The following is a 25,285-nucleotide window of genomic DNA, read 5'->3' on the forward strand; positions in this document are numbered from 1 at the left end:
CATTTGCTCGACTGAAGAGCTTCCATAAACTGACTAATAAATAAGGCACCCTGCAAGGACCTTTGTAATGCTTTCACTGAAGCCTGCAGTTAACAGTAGAGGTTGGCAAAAAGGAAAAAGTCTTGAGAGTATGGATGCCAGCATGCACAGAGTTATTTTGTTTCTTGGGGATTTTAGCAAGTACTGAATTCTGTGTTACTGAAGCTAGATTGCTTCAGCTACCTAAAGTAAACAGTAAGCAGGCCAGAGGCATTTTTAATCTTCTGAAACATATGAGATTAGGGATTTAATGTGTAGGGACAGTAAAACAGCAGACATCATCTGGAGAGAGCGAGATGGAAATCTGAGTCCACTTGTTAAGAGCTTCTCCCCTTCTGCCTGAATAACAAATAACTAAGCTATGATCTAGCCTGTACTCAAAAATTCCCTTCATTAAACTTTTTATTAAAAAAGAAGTAGCAGGTCATTTTGTGCAATACAGAAAGCAACACACTTAAGTGCCGTCAAATGGTGGGCCTGCCAGGCCTTGGTCAAAGAGCACAAACTGTCATTTTCCTCCCTATTAGCACATGCTTTTGATGCGGAATCAAGCAAGGCTTTTAAAACAATCACGTTCTGTCAGTTGATTGTGCAATAATAATGACAAGAATCTTTTTGACATTTTCCTAGTGAAAAATATGGTTGCTTCATTGGGATAGACTGCTTTTGGGTGTCTTACTTTAGCCACTTTGAATTGGCTTTCTGCCCCATGAAACAATGTTCAACTGCCATTATCTTTTATTTAATGGAACATCTTAACACTTGTTTTTGTTGCTACAGAAAAAAAGTTTCAAGCATGGTTGCACATTTTTGTCACATTAGCAGTTTAAGAAACAAATACAGTAATAGTAGAATGCACCAGAAAAATTGCTAGCATCGTAGCAGGAGGAGCCTGTAATTCAGTAAGTTGGCCACTGTAACTTTTAAGCCTGCCCTGAGGAAAGGAAAGAGGGAAAAAACTGCTATTGAAGACAATGCTTCTGTTCTAAATGCTGCTTTTTAGGCATATTATGATTACTTGCACTGTTGTTCCAATTGATTCATCTGGTCCTGTGTAAGTTTTTAGAGCATTACCTGCATACGTTCTATTTTCAGGAGCATTACATTAAATTTTTTTAAAAAAATTAAATACACCATAAAGGATCTGTACGTGTACATCAGGAGGTGTTTTGACTGTGATTTTGGTTCTGTTTCACGCATATAAGTATTTCTGCCTATCTATTGACAGACAGGGATGAATGAGAGCTGGAAACCTCGTGTCTCTGATAGAAATGGTCTCAGTCTCTCTGAAAGAGTGAAAGTGAGTTTTTCTTTAATTTTCTTCAAAGTGGGAATTATGAGTAGAACATGACTGATTTTTGCTTTATTTATTTACAAGGTACTTAGGATTTGTTGATGTATTTCTTTCCTATCTGTGGGAAAGAAGGACGAGAGCATCACCATCCAGACTTTTTTTCAAATGTTAATGAGTATGTACTTTTAAAGTGTAAAGGTTATGTAAGTGTTGATGATAATTGTGTCAAATCAGGTTGGAAAAATTATGTAAGAGCATCTCTAATTACTGAATGGAAACACAGAAGACTACCCAGTGCATATAGTAGATCCTCCATGGTAACACTATTTGCACATAGGCCTTTCACTCTCACCCTGTGAATCTATTCAGAGAGCTACGTGAAATAAGAAATGTCTTTTCTTGTAGTATGTTTTAGATAGTTTAGACCAATTTGAAGGGACATCAGCCTGAAAAAACAGTAGTGCAATGTCCCAGATGAAATACTAAAAATTTAATAATTCTTAGCTTTTTGATTTTCCATTCAGTTCAGCATTAGTATCAAACCAGAAGGATCAAGCTCTACTTTGCCTACAGCATGTATTGTCTCTGTGCCATATACAGTGAGCATGCAAAACTCCAGAGTAACTTACCATGTATCTTTTTCCTATGAACATATTTTACTTTTCCATCTTCCCACTAAGTTCCTGAAAAAGTTGCTGTACAGCTTGAGCTTCTTTCCCATCACTGTAGTTGATATGCAGCAATTTTGGCAGCAATTCTTTGCCTATACTTAAAAAAGTATTTCCTTTTGAGTTACACATTTCAAAGAAAACTCACATGCTTTCTTGGAAAAATGCAGGGGAGAATGGAGAAGATGAAGGAGACAAAGTAATGCTTTTTTGCTTTGCTCTAGATTGTAGTATAAGAAATGGAATTAATACATTTTAATTATTTTCCAATTTGGGGTTTTTACGGCAGGTGGACAAGTACTTAGATTTGGAAGATGTAGACACAGATGAAGAGACATGCTGTGGTAGGTTTCGTCCCTTTTCATATTCACTATCATTGTCTGTCTTTGGATGCAGGTGTATGGACATTGTTTAAAGCAACACTTCTTCTCTAAAAAAAATATTCTTCCTCAGTTCTTCTATTGCTAGAAAATTCCCCAAATTGCCCAAGTTCCCCAAATTAAAGTACACATTTCCTCACTCTAAGCGGTAATGAGATAGTAAATTATAAGGAATATTTGTTGTACTGTGCCTTGGTGAGCAGTTATTTTTTTTCAAGATTTTTCAGAATTAAAGAACTCTTCTTGTTAGCAACTTTTCTACATTTTTCTGCACTTCTGTTTTGTACTGAAATTATTTTGATTACAGAAGTTTCTCCATAAATTAATGCGGGTGCTAAGAGAGATTTCTATAAAGTAGAAATATTTAATGAAAATGTTGTCTCTGACTATTAAAATTATTTCATCCTGGGTTTTAAATTGATCAGACTAATTTTTAATTCACAGTGAACTTCTTTAAGGATTCCAATTATGAGCATTTTGAGTTGTGTTGAACTGTTCCATACATCTATAATTTAACTCTCACACTTATAAGAAGTAAATAGAAACCTAGTGTCTGTAGTTATTTGTCTATCGTAGGTGCTTGTGTGGTCTTTATTACCACCAGAATTGTTGACCTTTTAGTGATTAAATATATTTTCCTCGTCTATTACCTGTGACAGCACAAAGAAACCAAGCCACACAAATCATGGGATTTGCCTAAGGTCACTAAAAGAAGCTGTTGCAGAGCAGGACGTTGGTTCTCATTTCCTTGGTTATTGCCATTTGTTTAGTCTGTCTAATCCATTAAAGCTTTGATTAGTCTTTCTTTTCAGTATGTGCAGAATTCCTATCAAGTCAGAGGGCTTAGAGACTTCCAGCTGATGAATATTTGGAGCTTGGCTGTAACTCACAAGAAAATTATAAACTAAAATAAGCCAGGTTTACAGATTCTTTCTCCAACCTGGGCATTTCAGGAAGGGAGAGTAAGATAGCAGTCCTGTATGAAGTACAGACATCAAAGCTTTCTTTTGAGTGCGGTGTTCATATGTACCCATTTTTCCCTTTGTAGGACATTGTTCTGTGGTTATGTCTTCAATTCCGGTAATATCTATTAAAAACCCTGGGGCTCACTGGTGGAAGCCTAAACCCATGTTTCACTTGTATCATAATGAAATGAGAATTGTCTATATCGGGTTAATGGAAGTATTGTTAGATATCTCTAGTTCAAAACGGGCCACAAATTGGATTATGAGAATTAAGGCCAACACTAAAATACCAAGCAGGGCAGCAGTGAGGAAAGAACTCTGCCAGAGCTTGGGGGTAGATCACCACTTTCTGGACCACGCCAGACACTGCCTCTCTCCAGGCTTTTCTATGTATTTGTATGTATGCAAGAGTAAATGTTAATCACATACGTTTAGAAACCCCTGGTAAAATTACCAAAATGATCATCTGCTTGTACTGTCTGAATAGCACTTTATGCAAGCCACATTGGGAAAACCTTTCAGTTAGTGCTTTTATTGGTGATTATAAAAACAATAAACATAACATTATACCACCACTACTGGAGATTATCAGTGTGCTAACTACTCACTTTTTGCGTGACATTTGATTTGGCTTTCAGGCTCTGTTCTCCTCAGCGCTTCCCATGAGACAGCACTCCCAGCACAAACTCCCTGCACAGGCTGCCTCAGTGCAGAAAGAAGTCCTATCAACTCCTAAGCAATCAACAGTGCTCACTAACAACATTAAGCATTTAGATTGTGTTTTATAACATCAAAACACTGCATAGCCAGAAGCTAATTATTCCTTCTAAACTGTGTAAGGAAGGTGAACAGCATCCAAATGTATATCTGGGAAACCCACAGACTGGGTCTTGCCCAGGGCTTCTTCAGTAGAGATAGTTGTTGAGTCAAGATGAAAAATTTCCTCTTGACTCCTAAGTGCAGAAAATAGGACTTACAGTTTAATAGTTGTCTTACGTGTCAAAATCCACTTGATTGATAGGCTTCATAATAAGAGAGGTATAATCTTACTCCTGTAGAAACCATAGCAACAAAATGCAAATTAAAATATAAAATAGTGTCACTTTATTGTTTGTAATAATAAAGTAATATAAAATAATATCCCTGTTGAACACTGATAAAGGATTAATTCCGAAGAATTCCAGTTTGTTTATAAGTGAGGCAAAATGTGACACAAATTTGAAAGATGTTCTGTTGCTGGCCTTTTTAAATGCTGCCACCTGTATGTCAGAATAAATGATAGATTTAAGACTTCATATTGGCAAAACAAGCTAGGACACCCAGTGAAAAGCGTCATACCTTGCTAGTATAATTACAACAAGCTTTTATCTCTGCTTGTTATTGGCAACAGTTCAGTATCTCCGTACTTCATTTAGCTTTAAAGGGCAGATCAGTTAGCTGAGTTAGCAACTGTACATTAATAAAATAAATATTCACCCTTAAGGGGGAGTGGATGAAAGCTGACAGTGTGAAAAGCATAGTAGAAAATAGGTGTTAAAACATCCCATCTAAACCAGTGCCTTTTGGGAGATGTCCGGTAAGAATCATTCTAGTGGGTTTTTTTTCTCCATTTTTTTTTCAACTTATTTTCCTAAGTAAGTCCAATGTCTTCTAAGGTGTGAATGGATACAGCTGCTTCTTACAAAAATAAAAGCACCCCATAAATTTGGCCAGTATGCAAATTCATTGTAGCTGTTTTCATTAGACAGCACTGGGCTGAAAGCCTGAAACCAGGGCAATGCTTTGCATTGTGGGACTTTGGCACAGTAAACCATGATTGGCAAAGTAAAATTGCTGCCCTAAACCATAGCTTTAGTGCATTCTGTAGAGACAGCATGTGTATGGTGGACTGTTAAATTGCTCTTTCTCACTAAATTTAATGTGTAACTGTAAGTAGCTTAAGGCAACAATAGAGATCATCAGCCTTTCTCCAGGGATGGATGGAGAACGCCTAGTACCTATGTTTTGGCAACAGAATTACTTTCCAGGACTGGTGACAAATCACTTGCTGCAGGGCTCGAAGGATAGTTAGGTAATAGGAGGTAATATTTGTATAAGGTACAAAATAAGTAAAAAGCGTATCTAGAGACCATGAGTGTGCTATTTTTTAAATGCAAGAGAAAATTAAAATAGGACTAATTAAACATATGGGTGAGGCTGCATAGGCAAGGATATCAGTCTCATCCAAATCCAGCTTGGAGCCCTGAGGTACTGTAAACTTGTCTTTTCAAAGTCTTGGTTCTCTATAACCCCAGAGAGGTTGAGGAGAACCCAAGTGACTCAGTTACTTTGAAGCTGAGGCCAAACATAACTATTTGATTATTTAAATAATTCTTTAGGCAAATTATATCAATTTCTGTTATTTTCCTTAGTCTACGCCTTTCCATTTATATTTTGAGCCTATATTTACATCCAGAAAAATCAGATTGAGGAAGGGGATTCAGAGTTAAATAATGTGGATTTTTTTCAAGTATAGGGCTCCCCATAGCTGATGAATCTCTTTTCTTTTTTCTACTCCAGTCCCTGCAATCCATTTAACACTGCCTCGAGATGATTTCACACTACTCATCAGATTGGGGCTAACAGCCTGAAGCCTGTGAACCAGGGGAGACAGCAAAATCTAGCTTTTAAGCTTTTTTCATTATCATGACTTCCGTCCTCAGCTCCTCATCAACAGCGTTTTTGTGAAATGTAGTGTCTGAAAGTGGTAAAACCTGTGTTAGTGTAGCTATAGCATCATTTGACTACAGTAAAGCTAAAGATTTAGGCAAGACATTGCACTCCTTCACTCTTGAAAGTTCAAATCAGGTTTGTGCCAATAGATTCTTTCTGTACTTATAATTAACGTCAATGGTACACAGTGAGCAAAAACCCCCAACTCAGCAGTGTTCAAAGATGTAGTAATCTCTTCCTCTGGGTCTATCGTGTGTGTGTGTGTGGGGAAGGTACTAAAGACAAGACAACTGGTCGGTTTCCAAATACACCCTCATTAAAGTGTGCTGGACTTGAGTAAAATCATTAGAGTTCACTGCCATATCATCCAGGAAGTTGATTCTTCATGGTACGAGGAGAGGTGCATTTCAAAATCTCTTCTCAGATTTTTCGATATCACTGCCTGCTCAGTTATCGCTATAAGTGGTACCGTTGGCAGTATCCAAGGCTTTCCTGTTGCTAATTAATCACCTCCACAGAGAACATAATTAGCAGCTTAATTAGGATCATCATCCACTAGAGCTGTAGCATCAGCCTAAACCAGCTGTGAGGTACTGGCTAAAACTTACAGTAGCCTACAGTTCCTTCGGGAGCTCCCACTGAGAAGGAGGACTGTTAAAACTCCCTAATTTTTCTCTCTGACGGAGTTTCTTGATTAAACATTATCAGGGAAAGCAACATTTACCGATTAGTTTCATACGCTGTCGCACAGCCAGGATAGAGAGACAAAGCTCATTTCTGGCATGTCTACTGGCAAACAAAGGTTGATTACCACATTCTTATGGGGTGATTGAAGGGAATTTGAAACATTGTTTGCATTACTAACAAGCCTTAAAATAGTGGAATTGACATTCTGAGTATGACAAGCACTTCTTGCTAAATGCAAAAATAAATTTCCTTCTGTTGTCCTAATTTGTAGGAGTTGTCTTTTAGAGCCGTTGCCAGACTGTTGCATAACAGTGCTTCCTTCTCATCTTCTCTCCACAGACTGGTCTGTTGGGGTTGGGGGGGGAGTTCTTAGTACAGAAATAATCGGTGTTTATATCAGGAGGTGATACAGACCTTGATGTCCAGGCTTTCCTTCCTTCAGTGACAGTATATATATAGGGTGCAAGTTTGAAACAATAACAGAAGCAGTCATTGCCTTTAAATGAGCATCCACATCTTCCTTTTGTCCTACAAATAGTTTTGGCCCAAGTTATGAAAGGTGGAAAAAAGCAGTTGCAGAGCTTATATACCTGTGGACTGCACTGTTCTTTTCAGAAAGGTTTCTCATGTAAGTGATGCAGAATAACATCAGATGCTATGCTGAGAACAAGTACTGAAAGCACACAAAGATAGATATAATGAACCAAGAGAACGGGGATGAAAACTGGAAAACACTTATATGTGAATCATGAACCAAAAGACAAAAAACCAGGAATGAGATCCCAAGGGAATGAATTCAGCTCTTTTTTAAAGAACGTTCCACTTTACAAGTCCAAAGCCCTGCTTGCTTTGAAATAGTACACAATTCCCAGAAGAAAACTAAATGAAGAATTCGGGTCATGGATTTTTGATGAAGGCCTAGCTAGGTCATTACCTTCAAATACAGATTTGCAGGAGAATGAGAGGTCTGTACCTCCCCTACTGTGGTAAAAATCACCACTTCTTCTTTTTCACCCTGAATGTATGTACCCTCTTGTTGGTTCCAGTAACTAAAATTTAAGCAATGCTTTGAAAATTTATTCTAAGCTTTCAAGAGGAAATCAAGCTACTAAAATGTCTCATAAAGCTGTAAAGAACCGTGTGTATCAGCCAGAAAAATATTGTAGGTAGATTTACGTAATCCTTTGACTCTAAATTGCAAGACATATGGTCCCCTTAAGTTCCTTCATAAAAACATTTCTGAGACAAGATGGACACATCTGTGCTATAGCAGAGCTGAGATTGATTCATGTTAAAAGATATTTCTAAACCTAAAGCATATCCTTCTGAGCTGTCACAGAAAGCAAACCCACTGTTCCTAGTATGAACGTTTTGCTTAAATATGTAAAGGAAACGTGATTGAGAAAGCCTGTGCATTTGTGAACTGCGGACCAAATCCTGCCCATGTGGAAAGGTTACATGTCCCTGTGTCCCAGATATAGGGAAGTCCTTTCAAGTACCTCTTGGTGGAAAGCTCAGGGAGGAACAAACATCCATGAAATATCCTTGGACAAGAGAGTCATCTAGCACTGTAGTGGGAAATATTAGTACTTCTACCAGATATTTTTACTTAATGTTTTGGAATAGTCATGTTAAGATGCTTTGCAAGGATTCTTTATGCCCAGTGTACATACGGGTGGTGAAACTCTAGCAAAAGATAATTGAATGAGACTGCCCAACTCATCAGTGGCAAGACCAGGATTCAGTCTGTTTTTTTGTAACTCCTACTGCAGGCATCTCTGCTCAGGATCTTCCACCTTTTTAATGAAAGAAATGAATCTAGTCCCAGGTGTTCTCTGAGTTTAGGAGTGTCTACATCCAGATTTTTAATTCAGTGTCCTCAAGTAAGAAGAGCTACCTGTCTATTTTCAATCAGGTTGGATTTTTACTTAGTATAGTATGTTTTATTATCTAGATTTTAGCTCAGGACTGCATGGATCTGTTTTAAAGATAGCTGCCTGTATTATATATTATGCAGCAATAAGTACAACATAATAGTAAACAACACATTGACTACCAAGGTTCTGCTTGTGTCTGAGCACTACAGGATTTTACACACAGCATTTGGCTAATTTATACATCGGATGGAAGGGTAAAGTTGATTATTTTTTATTCATCAGGATCATTCGTTCTTCCAGGAGAAGTGGAACAGACAGTGACTTACTGCGCGCCCTTTTTTGATAAGCCTATTCAACTGAAGTTAAAAACTTTGCCAGTTCCACAGCCATCAGACAACAAAGCCCAACAGGTACGAGCTCAGATTTATTTATTTAAACATTGGGGGTTTGGGGTGGTTTTTTTACCTGTTGGCTTCTAATGTATTTACACAAGAACAGAGGGATATAGATGGAGTGTGTGAAACTGCTGTCAGTTAACATCACATTATTAATTTTTAAATTATTGATGAATTCTTAAATACATTAAGAATCGATAAACACTCTAATAGAAAGGTACTATTTTATCTTGCACACTGCTACTATATAATCCTACATTATCAAAATGTGTGCTTCAATACTTGAAACTGTGTGTGGGCTTTTTCATATTTAATTGGTGTAACTCACAGAATATTCAAGTAAACTCTTGCACTTCCTGAACTTTTAAGGAGTCATTACTTATGTAGAATGATGGGCCATTTAATTTTCCAGTGATCTCATGATCTTATGACATCCTGCAGTTCTCATTGGGCTGAATATAAGAACCATTCTCTGCAACAAGGAGGTAGTGAATGATCCCTTTAATGTGACATTTAAAAGAAGAAAAGGTTTTACGATATATTGTGATCAGAATCAGGATTTGTCATCTTGGAAATAAGTAGTAGCAAGATGCTGCTGAGGATCTGCATTAGCTAGGTCTGGTGTGGAGAGGTTTGCATTTTGGAGTCTGAGTCTTTTAATCAGACAGAATCAATACAAGCTTTAATTTAGAATTGTCATTTTCCCTCAGAATTTCAGTTCTTTTCAAACTGGAACAGGTGGTGTGGATCGCTCACAGGCTTATTTTAAGTCATTAAGCTTCCTATCCGAATAGTCAGTGTGAGCATTAACTTTTGGAAATGTTTCTACTGCAGGGAATTCTTCACCACTCTTTTCCCCTGCCTGATCATTGTAACAGAAGCTGAAGTTAGCTTCTGGCTAAAATGGGCTAGTTTTGATTGTTTCATATGCTTATTGATGTCCCATGAGGCTTAAGTCAAATTTATAAATGGCACGTGACCATTGAAGGATTGATGTTACAGCAGTGCATATGGTGCCTCCTTCCCTGAGCTGAATTGTGTTTAGTTCTTTGCAGTAAACTCTTTTCTGTAAGGAACAAGTCTGCTTTGGGAAAAAGTAAATGTTCTAAAATGACCTTTCAAGCTTTAATACCTACCATTCGGTGAATAAAATACACTTTTCCCTAAGGATTGACATAATTCCAGGGTTTTGCCTTGAGAAATATCCATTGGTACAAAAACAACCCCCCCAACTAGAATGAGGTTTTATAGTTTTCTCATTTGATAACTTCTGTGTAAAACCAAAGAAGCAGCCTGAAGTGTTGTGTATGAGTCTTTAAGTTATGATTCATGAAAAATAGATGAAGATCCCACTGCATGCAAAATTCATTTACATTTGAGGAAAAGTTGAGTTATGAAAGAGAAACTGAGTATTATTACATTGGTTAAGGGTTGCTGCATTTTTCAAGAATGATTTCTTATGATTTTCACAACCATTTGGTTGGTGCCAGGCTACTCAAGATGAAGGCAGTCTTTCCCCTAAATTATACACATATTTGTGCCTTCATTTAGATAATATAACTGTGGCCTGATATTTAGAACTGTCAAGACTGGACAGGTCCACTTTAAAATCCCTCAGTGCTTCAAATCATCCATTACCTTGAAAATTAAGTCTTGTACTGCTTATGGCAGGACTCGTTTAGAAAAAAGATTTTCCCTGGAGTAGAATCATAGAATCGTTTAGGTTGGAAAAGACCTTTAAGACCATCGAGTCCAATTGTAAACCTAACGCTGCCAAGTCCCCCATGTCCCTAAGCACTATGTCTACACGTCTTTTAAATACCTCCAGGAATGGTTACTTGTCCACTTCCCTGGGCAGCCTGTTCCAGTGCTTGACAACCCTTTTGGTGAAGAAGTTTTTCCTAATATCCAATCTAAACCTCCCCTGGCGCAACTTGAGACTGTTTCCTCTTGTCCTATCACTTGTCACTTGGGAGAAAAGAACACCAACCATCTCGCTACAAACGCCTTGCAGGTCTCCCCCAGCCTCCTTTTCTCCAGACTAAGCAACCTGAGTTCCTTCATCTTGTTCTCTAGACCCCGCACCAGCGTCATTGCTTTTCTTTGGACATGCTTGAGAAGCTCAATGTCTTTCTTATAGTGAGGGGCCCAAAACTGAACACAGTATTTGAGCTGCAGCCTCACCACTGCTGAATACAGGGCAACGATCACTTCGCTAGTCCTGCTCGCCACACTGCTTCTGATACAGGCCAGGATGCTGTTGGCTGCCTTGGCCACCCAGGCACACTGATAGTTCATATTCAGCCGGCTGTTGACTGACACCCCCAGGTCCTTTTCTGCCAGGCAGCTCTGCAGCCACTCTTCCCCAAGCTTGTAATGCTGCATGGGGTTGTTGTGACCCAAGTGCAGGACCCAGCACTTGGCCTTGTTGAATCTCATACTGTTGGCCCCAGCCCATCAGTCCAGCCTGTCTCCAGATCCCTCTGTAGAGCGTTTCTACCCTCAAGCAGATCAACACTCCTGCCCAACTTGGTGACTTCTGCAAACTTACTGAGGGTGCATTTGATCCCCTCGTCCAGATCATTGATAAAGATATTAAACAGAACTGACGCCAATACTGAGCCCTGGAGAACACCACTTGTGACCAGCTGCTAACAGGATTTAACTCCATTCACCACAACTCTGTGTGCCCGGCCATCCAGCCAGTTTTTTACCCAATGAAGAGTAGGCCTGTCCAAGCCTTGGGCAGCCAGTTTCTCCAGCAGAATGTTGTGGGAAACGGTGTCAAAGCTTTAATAAAAGTCCAGGTAAACAATATCCACTGCAGGATATTATAACCACTAAGCAGGTCATCTTGTCATAGGAGATCAGGTAGTCAAGCAGGACCCATCTGTTGGAAACCCATGCTGAGTGGGCCTGATCACCTGGTTGTCCGGTACATGCCACGTGATGGCACTCAAGATTATCTGCTCCATAACCTTCCCTGGCACCGAGGTCAGACTGACAGGCCTGTGGTTCCCTGGATCCTCCTTCTGGCCCTTCTTGTAGATGGGTGTCACATTTGCTAACCTCCAGTCAACTGGGACCTCCCCAGTTATCCAGGTCTGTTGATAAGTGGTGCGGGGGATGGATGTGCTCACCGAAAGTGGGTTGGTGAGCACTTCTGCCAGCTCCCTCAGTACTCTTGGCCCAATAGACTTGTGTCTAAGTGGTGTAGCTAACCATGTCTCAGTGCTGTAGCTAAACATTTTCCCTCGGATTATGGGGGCTTCATCCTGCTCCCCTTCCCTGTCTACCAGCTCAGGGTGCTGGGTACCCCAAGAAAACTGGACTTACTGTGAAAGACTGAGGCAAAGAAGGCATTAAGTACCTCAACCTTTTCCTCATCCTTTGTCACTGTCTTTCCTCTGGCATCCAATAAAGGATGGAGATTCTCCTTAGACTGCCTTTTGTTGTTAATATATTTATAGAAACATTTTTTTTTTGTCTTGTACAGCAGTAGCCAGAGCCAAAGCTCTGTGTTCAGCCAGGCTGGTCTTCTTCCCCATCAGCTCACCTTTCAGCACATAGGGATGGCCTGCTCCTGCACCTTTAAGATTTCCTTCTGGAAGAACGTTCAGCCTTCTTGGACTCCTTTGCCTTTCAGACTGCCTCCCAAGGGAGTCTGTCAGCCAGGCTCCTAAACAGGACAAAGTGTGCTTTCCTGGAGACATCCCTGCTTTAAAATAAGACTGTTCTCTGCCCATCAAAACAAATCTGTTAGGTAGGGGCAACAGAATGTGGCTGCCTCGTCGGTTTTCATAGAGAATGGAAGACTATTCCCTATGAAAAATATATAGTGCAATGTAGGATGTCATATGTCTATGCCAGGGACGTATTTGTGAAGGACTTTAGGGGAAGGTGTGTATATCTCTGAACGTGTTGCTAGGGAAAGTTTAAAAAAGAGACAAGCACCTCCAGAAAGTAATTCATCCCACTTGCTGTAGACATTTGTCCTAAGACAAATAGCCTCTGTCTACAGGCTGACTCTCAGGCTTGGTCTTTTTTGGCTAATTGACTACCTTAATCTAGAAGCCTAATTTTTATATGGCTGGATTTAGGAAAGATGAATTCTATCCTTCTATTCTCCATTGTTTGTCTTTAGTTTGAGCATTCAAAAAAGTATTTACTATGCCTTTTATCTATGGAATGGCAGCATCTATAACCTAAAGTGCAGTTTCCACTGAGTTCCTTTGATTTAAGGTTTTACTGATAGGCATCAACTGAGGTTTGTTTCTTCTAAGTGCTATGCATAAATGCAACAAGAACAAGGAAGAACTTAAAGACAGGATTGACTACGTGAAAGAAGATGGAAGAGTTACAGAGGCCAGTAAAGACACAGAGATTGAGTGACTTGTCCAGAATGATGAAGCAGAAGTGGAAAACTGGTCAAGATTTATTGACTTCCAATCCCCGAGCTCAAGACAAGCTTTTTTTTTCCCTCCCAAATACCCCACTACATATTAAGCTTATATGAAATAATAGGATACATGCCTGCCTCTCTGCCCCCCCCCCCCCCCCCCCCCCGCCACCTTTTTATGTATTGTTATCGAACTGGTAAGTTTTCCCTTGAGTACACCATCAAATCATTGGTGAGTGTATGTGCATCCTTTACATGATTTGAACAAGTGAATCATAGAGTGACATAATTACACAGAAATAAAGGTTTTAGAAGGACAGCGTCAAGCTGTTCAGTTAGCTGTAACTCCACACGGATTAATAAAAAGAACTGAGTTGCCAGTTATTACTAGACTTTTGAAAGACTCAACTTTAAGGTATTTTATTTACAACATTACTTTGTAAAACAGCCTCTAGCAAAATACTTCAGTTAATATGAACATTACCTTCTTTTCCCCTTTAATTTGGACATGCAGGAACTGTAAATGAAAATGATTTTTTCTTCAGAGTAAATCACAGGAGCATTCTTAAGCAAACTGGCAGTTTTCTAATAGAGCAAAATTCTATTCCCAGAGAGCTCTCAGAAAGATTTCAATTAGATGTTAAATTAGACACCTGAAATTCACATATTTCTCTCAGCTCCTTAGGCAAAAATAACAAGATAATAACTTGATCAGCTCAGAGGAGTCAGTGTTCTATTGCAAAATGTCTTCCTTTTGAAATAGATCAAAATTGCAGTTTGCAGTATAAAAATTTTAGATTGCTTGTCTGTGTGGAACGTTGAAGTGAATGGCTTCTTGGGAGAAGAAGCAAAAAAAGACTCTCTAGTGCTTTGAGTACTTGTTTGAGAGATGAAGCACACTGATAAATATGCAATGTGAATAAACTTTTCAAATGTGCAATAAGTGGGTAACAGAAAGATTGTTAACAGTGAAGTTGGGTATATTCTACTTTGGCATCCAATTTCAGTTGGCATTTTGGGGTCAAGTTTTTTAAACACAAGTTTTTCCAGTATTTCTCTGCATATGCATAAAATGTTCCTGGAATGACATGAAGGTCGACACAAGGGCCCGGTGAATGTGTGTATACTGTCCATAACTATGTTGGCAGAGGAAGAATAGATTTGTTTTTGTAGAATCCCTGTGAAGGCTTACTGCAATTTAAACTCTTCTTACTTACCTTAGTTACCTATAGATGTGGTAACAGATATTGTTACAGTCAAACAACTGAAAAATATTTGCACCTTGCATCATATTTTGGAGGAGTGTTCTGTGTATCTGCAAAGGAAGGACCGCAGGTTGCAGGTACCAGTTGTTAACTAGTTGCTGGTTACCCTTACTGGCATGGAATTTTAGGAGGCTTTGCCTGTGGAAAAGGTGAAACTGTACATGAATGTGATGAGGAGATCAAGGAGTTGACCTTAGCCTTAATGGGAAAGAGAGCTTGTGTGCTTGCTTTGTCTCACGTTAACATTTCTTGAATGTGCTATTCATAAAAGTTAATGATGATTTACCTGGGATAGTCTATGGATATAAGCAAGATAGTCTTTGCATGCAGAATGAATACCGTTTTCTAGACCAGCTCTATCTACAAAGTTTGTTTTCCTCATTCATAAAAGCCCATGGTCTGCAGGTCTGCATCTAAGATGATTTATATGCTGCAGCATCTATTGAAGCCAGGCTCTAGAACATTAAGCAATACAGATGATTAATAAAATTATACAAACCCAGCAAAAATATTTCCTGATCAATCAGGCAATATTACGGTTTATTAATAAAGGATGTAGATACTTGCATGATACTTGCTGCCATGTCTGTCAGATGCCCAGCCACTGGAGAGGAATCCAGCTACCAATTCTCTGACTTATTAGATGGTATTAACTGTGTCAATACAGCTTCCTATAAAATGTTACCAGATATTGTGTGGGATACTGTGCCTTCTAAACTGAGCACTGACCATAATATGCTGAGTGTTCTTCCTCCCTTTCAGCAAAACAAATAAGTATATTCTTAACTTCAAATATGTCAGTAGTCATTGGCTTCATTGAGGATTCATCAGAAGTTTGAAAAAATAAGCATGTGTTTAAAGGTTTTGATGATTTGGTACTCGATTACTTAAATATTTGAAACACAGAGCCCTTGAGGAGTTGTACTTTTTGTGATGGCTGAAATTTCTAGACATTTTATATTAACTTCTCAAAGGATAGGGAGCATTCCTGTACAGTTTGGGCAGTGAAGATGTGTCTCCTGTGTAGCTCTGTAATTTATTTTATGTGACTGCTTACCATAAACCTTTTGTGTCATGGCCCTCTGCAGTTCCTTATCAGCACGCAGCCTACCATAGTTATTTGTTTTCATTATTTTATTTTATAGGCAGAGTGTTTATTCTAAGATATTTCAACGATAAACAATACAGAAATGCTCCACACTGTGTCAACAAAGGAAATACTGTCAAATGCAGTAAGACTCATCATGCAAGAAATCCAAACTAGCCAATTGCATATCTCGGAGACGGTGAAAAGAAATTCTTAGAGTCTGAAAATTGGTTATGTGTCATTTTGCTCATTCCTGGCATTTCATTTGCTGAAACTGTGTTCTGGGAACCATGTTACATTAGTATCAGATGTATGCACACTGAAGCTTATGTGATACCAGCCCAAATTTTAAGGATATGGAATCTGCCTTTGAAATTTAACATAGCTGTACATAACTTGTCCATATCCCCACAGCCCTGCTGCTACAAGCAGCAGGAATGTAATAGATGTGTGCAAGGGAGATTTTTAGTTTCCTTGCCTTGAGCAAAATTAGCTAATGATATTAATTCAGATACAGTACAAATGGGGCACATTAAATGGCTTAAATTAGGTCAAATTGAATAATTGAATTTATTCTTTTACTTAAAAAGAGCTTAATCAGCTGAGAGTGCTAGAGTCAGAAAAAATAGTTTAATTAAATATTAATTAGAAGTTTATATTTTGAGCTTCCTTATAATCACTTGCGGCAATATTATTTATGTATCTGTTTTTCCTCATTACAGCTACTAGGGGATGATGTTCAACCATTCTCACTTGATGAAGAATTTGATTATGACAATGTGGCACTGACCCCTAAGTTCTCTGAAGCTGAGCTGAAGGCCATTATGGAATTGTCTGAAGAGAAGAAAACGGAGACAGATGTTGAGTCAGCATGAGCTGAAGACTGAGTCAAAGGCGTTCTGTGCAGTGCTGTTGAAATAACATTTTTATTGGGTAAATCTAGCTCTTCATTGTACCCTTATTTAGTGTTCTTATCTATGTGGACAGTAAATGACATCCTCGAAATTTTTTGTTTCTTCTACCAAGGTGCCTTGGAGCCGGAGGTTGCCTTTCGCTGTACCTCCTCCTAGTTCTAAGGAAAACACAGAATAGGAAGATGGTTCTTGCACAGAGTTGCTTGTATATTAGCTCTTCAGCCAGAGAGGAGGTATTTCCATCCTTTTTATATGTCTGTACACTGATTTGCTTAGGCATTAGGGTTGGCTAAGGATGTCTGTATTTGTCCCTAAACACTACGGAATTTTTGTATAGACCAGCGACCTTTAATATTTATAGGCCCCAGTGTTCAGCTACTTTGTTGTTCTCCAGGTGGTACAAGGCAGTTGGAAGGACATCTCAAATGACAGCCATGAATTCCCTTTTGTAGAAAAATCCTTGAGCAGGGTGAATCCTGTATTGGCTCAGGCCAGGTATGCTGGAGTAATTGCTCCATAGGACCAAAACAGGCTGCTGTAGTTCAGAATAGCACTATGGCTACTCTGGCTTATATTTGGTACCGACTCAGATCCTGATTAGCACAAAGCTAGACCTAAAGCTGCCTTTTACCTGGTTCTTTCAGTAAAGCAAGTAAGACCTTTTGCATCTGACAAATCAGTCTGTAGACTCTTTCCCTGTTATTAGATGACTTAAACATACAGAGTTACATGAGGGAATAAATCTGGGAATGTTGGCTTATTTTCTCTGTCTTTTGGGTTACTTCAGTTCTGCAGAGAAACAAATATTTCTGTTTCCAATAAACTTTTTGAGTTAATCAAAATTGATGTGGTACAACTCCTGACAATTAAAACATGAACTGCTACGAAAAGCCTTTCACACAGAGGAAAAAATAGTGATCTCATCCAATAAAGGAATCGGCATTGAAAGGCTGGCAGATTCAAGGCTTTGAAGTGTTTAGAATTCTTTTTTTTTTTCAGATTACAGTAGAAGCTTTGCTATTGAGGCTTGGTTTAACATCACAACACTGTATTGTAGTATTGGTCTTTTTCTGGTATAACTGCATGAGCTGAAGTTACCAACTTTTTGTCCAACATTTTGTCCTTGGCCTTATCTCCATTATTTCTGAAGTGGGTGACTGACATGATGAATATGGGAAGAGTGCCTGAGCAGGCAGACTAGAGACCGAACCACAAGTTGTTTAAAGGCTCTGGATGAAATCCCTGTGGCTGGTTGTCTGCTCCATTGTCAGCAACTTATAAAAGCAAAGAAAGGTGCTTTGATGCTTCAAACGAAATTTTCTGGATCAGTAACTTTGTAGACCATAATCACACACCACTGAAATCTGAATGGCATTTGTTTTGAGGAACGGCATTTGCCTTGATTAGGGGGATATTATTTAAGAGTGAGATTAACAAAAAACAGAAAAGAAAGTGGTCTCAGACAAGATGTTTAAGGAGAGTGATACAAAACTACAAGTATTTTGTATAGCAAAACTGGTCTGTATAGGACCTTGCTGGTAGAAGGTAATGAGAAATTTGTTATTAACATCTACACTCAAAAGGATACCTGTGCTGTAGTTAAAACAGTTTTGATGCAATTGGCTGTATAACAGATTCTGCTGTTGTTTGGGATTTTTTTTTTTTTTAACGTGAATTCATTTGAGAATAATGGAGTGTTTTGTTGAACCCAAGATATTTTTAATTATGTGCTTCAGATCTAACTGGAGTTTTCCAGAGAAACGTTCAGCTAAGGATTCCTGAGCAGATCTATTTATTAATTCATCTTCTTCTTCTGGAAGACTGGAACACACAGATAATGTGTATAAATGTGAGGGATAAGAAGTAAGTTCTGGAAGAGCTCCACGAGCAAATCTGGGAGGAAGAAATTGAGACTTGCTGTGCTGTACAAAGATAGCAAGGTCAACCTTTAAAAGCCTCAACAGAAAAATAAGGGGAGACAACCTCATTCACATATGTATGTATAGAAAAGATAAAGTAAGGAACCTTCAGTTCAAGAGACCTCTGTGTACAGAGTATCCTAACCTGCAGACAAAGAAACAATATAAATAAAGGTGGACTTCAGTGGGTTTGTGGAATGATGAATTCGGCACTTTTTTTGAGTGTTTTTTTAGAAAGGTTTGAGACGCAAATACTCTAGATCGGTCGTGTTGGAATCCTATTGCCAGCAGAGTCAATGAGAAAACTTGTCCAGGGGTTCATAATGATCTTCAGGCCAAATCAGCTCTGGAGTCTCCAAGTGCATTTTCTTTTCATTTCATTATCAATTTTTCCCTGTACATTAGGGATACATACAGCCATTCAGTTTCTTCTCTCATAGGCAGATGATTCTCTTACCAAATGTTCAGAGTACCTGTTATGCTCCATAAGTGTCATTCAGTATAGTCATTATATGGTTCCGTTTGATATAAAGAGACACTTTGCTGCAGAATACCCAACAAAATTGGAACTCTTCAGTGGCATCCATCTTATGCAGAAAAATGGGGATAATTCACTTACATTTACACCACTCATGAGTTAGATTTTTGCTCTCTGTTAACAGAGATGAGTATCACAGCGGAGATTAGGCAATGTGGGCTACATTTTCTGAACATGACATTTTATTGGCCTGCCCCTGTGGTTGGTTTTGGCTTGTACCTTTTACTTGATTATACTTCAAAGAGGAGGCATATTTTTCTTTTCTCCATTACCAGGTTGTCATTTTTAAGAACATACGTTATGTGCATGTTAACTTTTATACATGTACATGGAGTTAGTTACCTGGAATTGTTTCAGTGTTTGTGAGGTGGTTTGGAGTCTGAATAATATACATCTTTTTCCTCTTGTAGCTTGTATTCTCTTTAATATTTAATATTTTCAGCAGGGGTTGGTGAGGGACGTTTCTATTTATGGTCTTTTCTAAACATTTTTTTTGTTTTGTTTTCCAAAAGAATTAAAGGCAAAACTCACACATGGAACAAGAAACTTCCAGTGCTACTTGGAATCGACTTAGGGGCTTCTGCAGTAGGGAATAGGATTTTCTCCCTACCGCACTGACAAGGATTTTGACTGCAAAATCTCTGATGTTGTGTGAGCCTGTTGGAAGTGAAGACTGTGTGATGCATCTCTCTAATACCATCTTATTCGTGACTTCCTCGATGTCTAAAGTGCAACAGAGATATATTCATCCAGATCAGTCAGTGAGCTTACCTGTATTAAACTTGTTGCTACCTTGAGTGTTACCAGAAAGATACTGACTGTTTCTGCCACAGTCTTGGTGGATCCTGAGTTATGGGGAGAAACTCCTTGAGTTTTATGGGAAGTATAGTAGTCCTTCCACTGGGCCTGGAATGTGAAGGGTTGTTTCCTTGGCTGGCTGTGGTGCAAGCTCAGATATTAATGCTCAGAGTTACTCCTTGTGGGTGTAAAAGTAAGAGTAATGATTTGCTTAGATAACGGTTGTGAAAGAATAAGATAAAAATTGAAGAAATGAAGAGATGCAGACAGATCTGACTCGGACATTATTATGGTTCTAAATATATTTCTATTAATGCACAAAGGTATCATTATATACACTTGTGTACACACAGTGCCACTGAAAGAAAATAATTTTAGTATGGAGAGTACTCACCAGATAATTCAGAACCTTTTGAAGAAGATGGCATGGAAACAAATCCCTGCTTTTATGGAAAAGACCCTTTGATCCTCTGGCCTTGATTTTCTGCTGCTGTAAACTGGCAGAACTCCACTGAGGCCATTTATAATCATACAGAGCAGACAGGACCCTGGTATTTACAGTCTTAGCTGAAAGAATACGGAGCCAAATCAATTCCTGGTTTAACTTTACTGAATATAAAGCTATGTATATGACCCATTATCATTATAGGAAAATATTTAAATGTAGAGCCAATGCAAATGAAATGTAGAAAACATATCTTTAACTGTTCAGTTACTAATTTTACACAGGTCATTATGGAGTTTCTGCAGTGGTGTGTGCTTAGAACATTGCTTTTTGCTTTAACAAAAATATAACATACATTTTCCAATGTCCTATTCAAAACATGAAACTTGATTCCATACATAACTACCAAAGATTCCCACCTCCTTTAAAGTGGTTTTTTTCCCTCTGCATCTTGTCAAGGATTGGAAATGGAGTTTGCTTTATCTTGGAATTGTTTTTAAAAGATCTGACATCGATTGTAAAAACATGCACTTTCTCATAAAGGTGGACTATCTCAGTTAGTGATGCAACACTAAATGCAGAAATAAAAATAGGACCAAATCCCTAGCTATTCAGCAACTTCAGGTATGTCATGGTGTGGCTAAACAGACACTTGGTATCAAAGTTTCTGCTTGGATAGCAGCCTGATTTGTATCCTGTTGTCCTCCACTTTCAGTTTCCCTCAGGAGTCTAAGTGGTAGCTTGGTCCTACCAATTCTTGAATGAATTCTTACAGCTCTGCAAAGAGACTGCAAGACAATTCAGTTATGCTGACCAAAGAAGCTGAACCAGCAGTCTTGTACTGGGGCTCCATGCACGCTCCAGCCTCCTGAATAATTTAGATGAGTGTGGCTATTCACCTCTGTTCAGCAGAGATTTGTGTTACAACCGTTGCGAATGTGATACTCCTGAAGACGTGCAATGAAAAAGTGATGACTGACAATGGTTGGGGCAGAGATTCATTAGACCCCGTTCCCTTACGGGGGCCATGCTGAACAGGTGGCTTACTGCCCTCCTTCACAAGCTGCTGTTCAGCCTCGGCGTGTTCAAGCCGCTCAGTAAAGTGAAGACACACGTGATAAGGATTCTCGCTGGCCTCAGGAGGCGAGCACCCTGCACCGCAGAGCTGAGCGCTTGTGATAGTGAAGGGCATTCCCACTGCGGTGTGCTTTCTTGTGGCGAGGTGTCAGTTAGCACAGGTGGGTGTGAGGTGCCACATGTGTCCTGGGCTTCTCTTGGAGGGATGCGCCCTCTCACTGAAAGGCGGCTGCCTTTGCCAGTCTTGGGCACATGCAGGTCTCCCAGGTGCTAAGTGTCTGCCCATCTCTTGGGAAAACAAGACAGACAGTTTTCTCTGAAATGGTATTAAGTTGTAGAACATCTCAAAAGATGATGAGTTTAGTAAATTTGTGATTGCTGGCTGTTGGAGGTGACGCCCTGTGTTTTGCTGGTGAGGTACTGTAAGCCAACGTTGCAGGTGTATGAACTGTAAAATGCCACGGAGTTAGACTGGAGATAGTTTTAGTGCTTGTTTATGACAAGTTTGCAAGAAGAAAAGCAAGTGTTAAAAGGTACTGTCATTTTTATAGACAGGCTACTTTATTTGCAATTGCAGTGCCCCACAGTTAAAATGGAAATCAATTTTAATGCCTTATGAAAATGCAGAAATATTTGTCTCATTTACAGTACTTCCAAAAAGGACAGGTAATAAAATTCCCCTGATTAACGATCTGTAATTTTATGTGCTCTGTGGTGTCTTGTTCACTGCATCAATCCGCATAAACGTTTCAAAATAACAAGCAAAAATAGATCTGAGCAAAATCCCTAAATCTAACTTCTCACTTAATTTCAGGTTGTAGAAACTGTCTCTATATATTGAAAGCCCTCTTTGATCTGAATATTCCCAAACTTTGGGGAAGTAGGTACTCTATTTTAAAAATCTCTAACGAAACATTTCTCAAGCAACCACTTAGTACCTGTCTGGACTACAGAAAACAAAGCAGTCAGGCACCTCCCTATATAAAAAGAACCCATGGAACCTAACAATCGGAATAACTGCACTCTATAGGAAGATAATGGTATTCTATAAAAGGACTCTAAAGACAGTACAATTAAATGGACAATAATATTTTTCTAGAGAGTGAAGCACATTGAAATATTCTGTTGACTTGATACAATTCTTGAGAACCTCTGAATGCCCAACTGAAAAATTAGTGTAATCATTTTGTAATTCATGTGGATTTACAACACAGTTATCTCTTGAGCCATTAAAATGAGATTAAAAATTGTGTGGGATTTTTCAGTGTATTTTGTGGCAGAGCTAACACCATAAATTAAGGCTTTAGCCTCATTCTGTCATATGTTACAACAGTTTGTTCTTTTGTGGCTATTGTGGTTGAGGACTCTGGTGGCACTGTTTCTGGAGTGCAGGTGTGTACTTGTAGCAAGTAAGCCTTCATTTAATAAGTTTTCTTGAATCTATCTGCTTTTCTGTCCATACGTTTAAAACCTCGTAATATGCAACATGGTATGCATAATTCTTAGAAAGAGGCAAGTGGCATTTATTACGTTGCTCATGCTCTGCAGAATAACTTAGCTAGAGGACAAATTCTGCCAATTACTTCGAAGTGTTGACCCTGCCATTTAGATGTGTGGCAGAGTGCACATTTGTTCTTTGAGAGAAAAATACTGAAATGCGTTTTTTCACCCTCTTTTCCTTATTTTCGTGTTTGACTTTCCTATGTCAGAGTTGCAACTAGCTTTCCTAAATTTGACAGACACTACATTAATCCAATGAGCTACTTTCATGCTGGATAAAATTTTAAAGTAAACAAGATGGAAGGCTGGTGTCTGGGCCAGGAAACATCAACGCACCGTTAGCATTTCATGCGTAAGGTTAGCATTTGCAAAGCTTTCAAAAACAATCAGGAAAATACAAATAATTGTCAGCCTGCTTACCGAATGAAAATTTAATTGCAAATTGTCTAAGTCAGCTGCTTACACTTCAGCTCCTCTGCCCACCAAGGATTCTGTTACCTAGCATATTTCAAAATCCAGACTGTCAAAAATACTGACAGCTCGCACTAGCTGAATAGCATTTCCTGCAACAAAACTGTGATCCGTTTAAGGCTCTTTGTTTCGGGTTGTGAAACACTTCCTGAATTCCACAGATTTATTTGCCATTCGTGAACATTAATTAACTGTACAAAAAATAATGGCCCAATGGATATCCTTCTGCTGAGAGCAGGAAGAAGGGAGCTAGTGGGAAGAGAGGTTGGCTGAGCAGCCAAGTATTGTCTGTGCTCTGAATGTGATGTTTGACGTCTTGCTTTTGATTCTCTTTCAATATTTGTATGAGAATCTTGGTTGTCAAAAGAGATGGCTGAATAACACCCCTCCCCACCCCACCCCAAACCCACATGTATGAGTGTGCTGGCAAACAAGCTATCCAAATTCAATTGGCTACTATTCCAAGGGAAATGTTATTCATTCTGGAGTGTGTTTTACAAGGTGCTTGCAACCGAGAGCATTTACTAATTGACAGAATTGGACTGTGATCACAAATGTTTAAATGAATGTTTATCTGGTACTGCTTGTAGTCCTATACTGCCCAAAAATTCATTTTTGAAATGTATATTCTTTTGATACTTTTCACTTGCTGCCCCAGAACCAACAGATCAAAGTCATCCTTCAAAGATGATTCTGAAAAAACATAATAACTTGGAGTGCTCTGAACAGAAGTGATGAAATTAAGAATGAAATAAAATTAAGTAATGTTAAATTTAGGAAAAACAACTTGCTGAAATTCAGATATACTAGGCTGTACAAGTACCACAAGGGAAGTTAGTGGAGCTGCTTTGCTAAGGTCAATTAAAAGAAATCTGAAAAAAAATATTGGAGAATATGCTGTAGGAACAAAATACTGGATCAGCCAGGAGTTGGATTTGATTAATATTTTCCCTCTGAGACTAAGGTATGTGAGAATGAGTGGTTGGTGTGTGAAGAATTTTACTTGTTAATTACAGAATCACAGAATGGTAGGGGTTGGAAGGGACTTCTGGAGATCATCTAGTCCAACCCCTCTGCCAGAGCAGGTGATCATTATCATCTTAAGATGCATAAGCTTAATGACCGTTAAGATCGTTGTCATCTTGGGATTCCAATTCTGATAATGGAAAAAAGGATGGTTCGGTTTAGTGATGCAAGTTCATTCTGACTGTTTTAGTTCCAGAATGTCTCTGCAAACTCTTGATTTGTACACAGGCTGGTGACCTGTGTTAAACCATATTTGAAGCATCACTTCCAGCATTTGCAAAAATGAGAAATGATGTATTATTTAAATATTCTGCTTTTCTGAACAATCTAGTTGCATTACAATTGCACAGTAAGATAGGACAGAAGGCTTTTTTTTTTCCTGCTCTTAAAAAAGCTGAGTTTAGAGATGAGAATTTTGAAGCGGAATGTTCGATCAGAACCACATTAGAGCTTTGCGAAAACCTACGTTTGGGTGTAGATCTGTGGCTCATGACTTCATGGCTCAGCCTTGATCTCTTTGCCAAAGTAAATGACATCACATTTGATCTTACCTTGCAATATGTGAAGTTAATTTTTTTCTGGAATCCAAAACCACTATCAGATTTATACTTGCAGGGCATGCTTCTTTTACTGTTTTTTCTCCTTGCCTTTATTGGTCTTAATTGTCATGTTATACAGCAATCTATATAATATAATGTAATAGACAGAGAACATTGCCACATTTTTCAACAGGAAAAGGGACCCTTCTCCTTACTGAGAACTGAAGAGGCCATTGAAGCCCTTTGGTTAGCCACGTGTCAATTTGAATAGGTGAGTATTGAGTTCAGCC

At 38.8% G+C, this 25,285-nt stretch overlaps 1 protein-coding gene across 8 annotated transcripts in view; it reads left to right on the forward strand.

Annotated features, from left to right (window-relative positions):
* Nucleotides 1-25,285, forward strand: part of IFTAP (intraflagellar transport associated protein) — a 53,929-nt gene that overhangs the window by 26,747 nt on the left and 1,897 nt on the right. The window contains exons 4-9 of one of the 8 annotated variants that reach the window (XR_012586670.1): nt 1,268-1,339; nt 2,291-2,345; nt 8,923-9,032; nt 16,491-16,701; nt 16,795-16,915; nt 25,189-25,266. Coding sequence is in view for 4 of the 8 variants with exons in the window: in XM_074584290.1 (XP_074440391.1) it covers nt 1,268-1,339; nt 2,291-2,345; nt 8,905-9,032; nt 16,491-16,643 (408 nt within the window). In the remaining 4 variants the exon portion in view is untranslated. Of the gene's footprint in view, nt 1-1,267; nt 1,340-2,290; nt 2,346-8,904; nt 9,033-16,490; nt 22,601-25,188; nt 25,267-25,285 lie in introns of those variants that run through there. The other 7 variants (XR_012586668.1, XR_012586669.1, XR_012586667.1 and 4 more) reach the window with 7 other exon arrangements.

This window comes from Larus michahellis, chromosome 4 (genome assembly GCF_964199755.1).
Source record: "Larus michahellis chromosome 4, bLarMic1.1, whole genome shotgun sequence".
NCBI lineage: Eukaryota > Metazoa > Chordata > Aves > Charadriiformes > Laridae > Larus > Larus michahellis.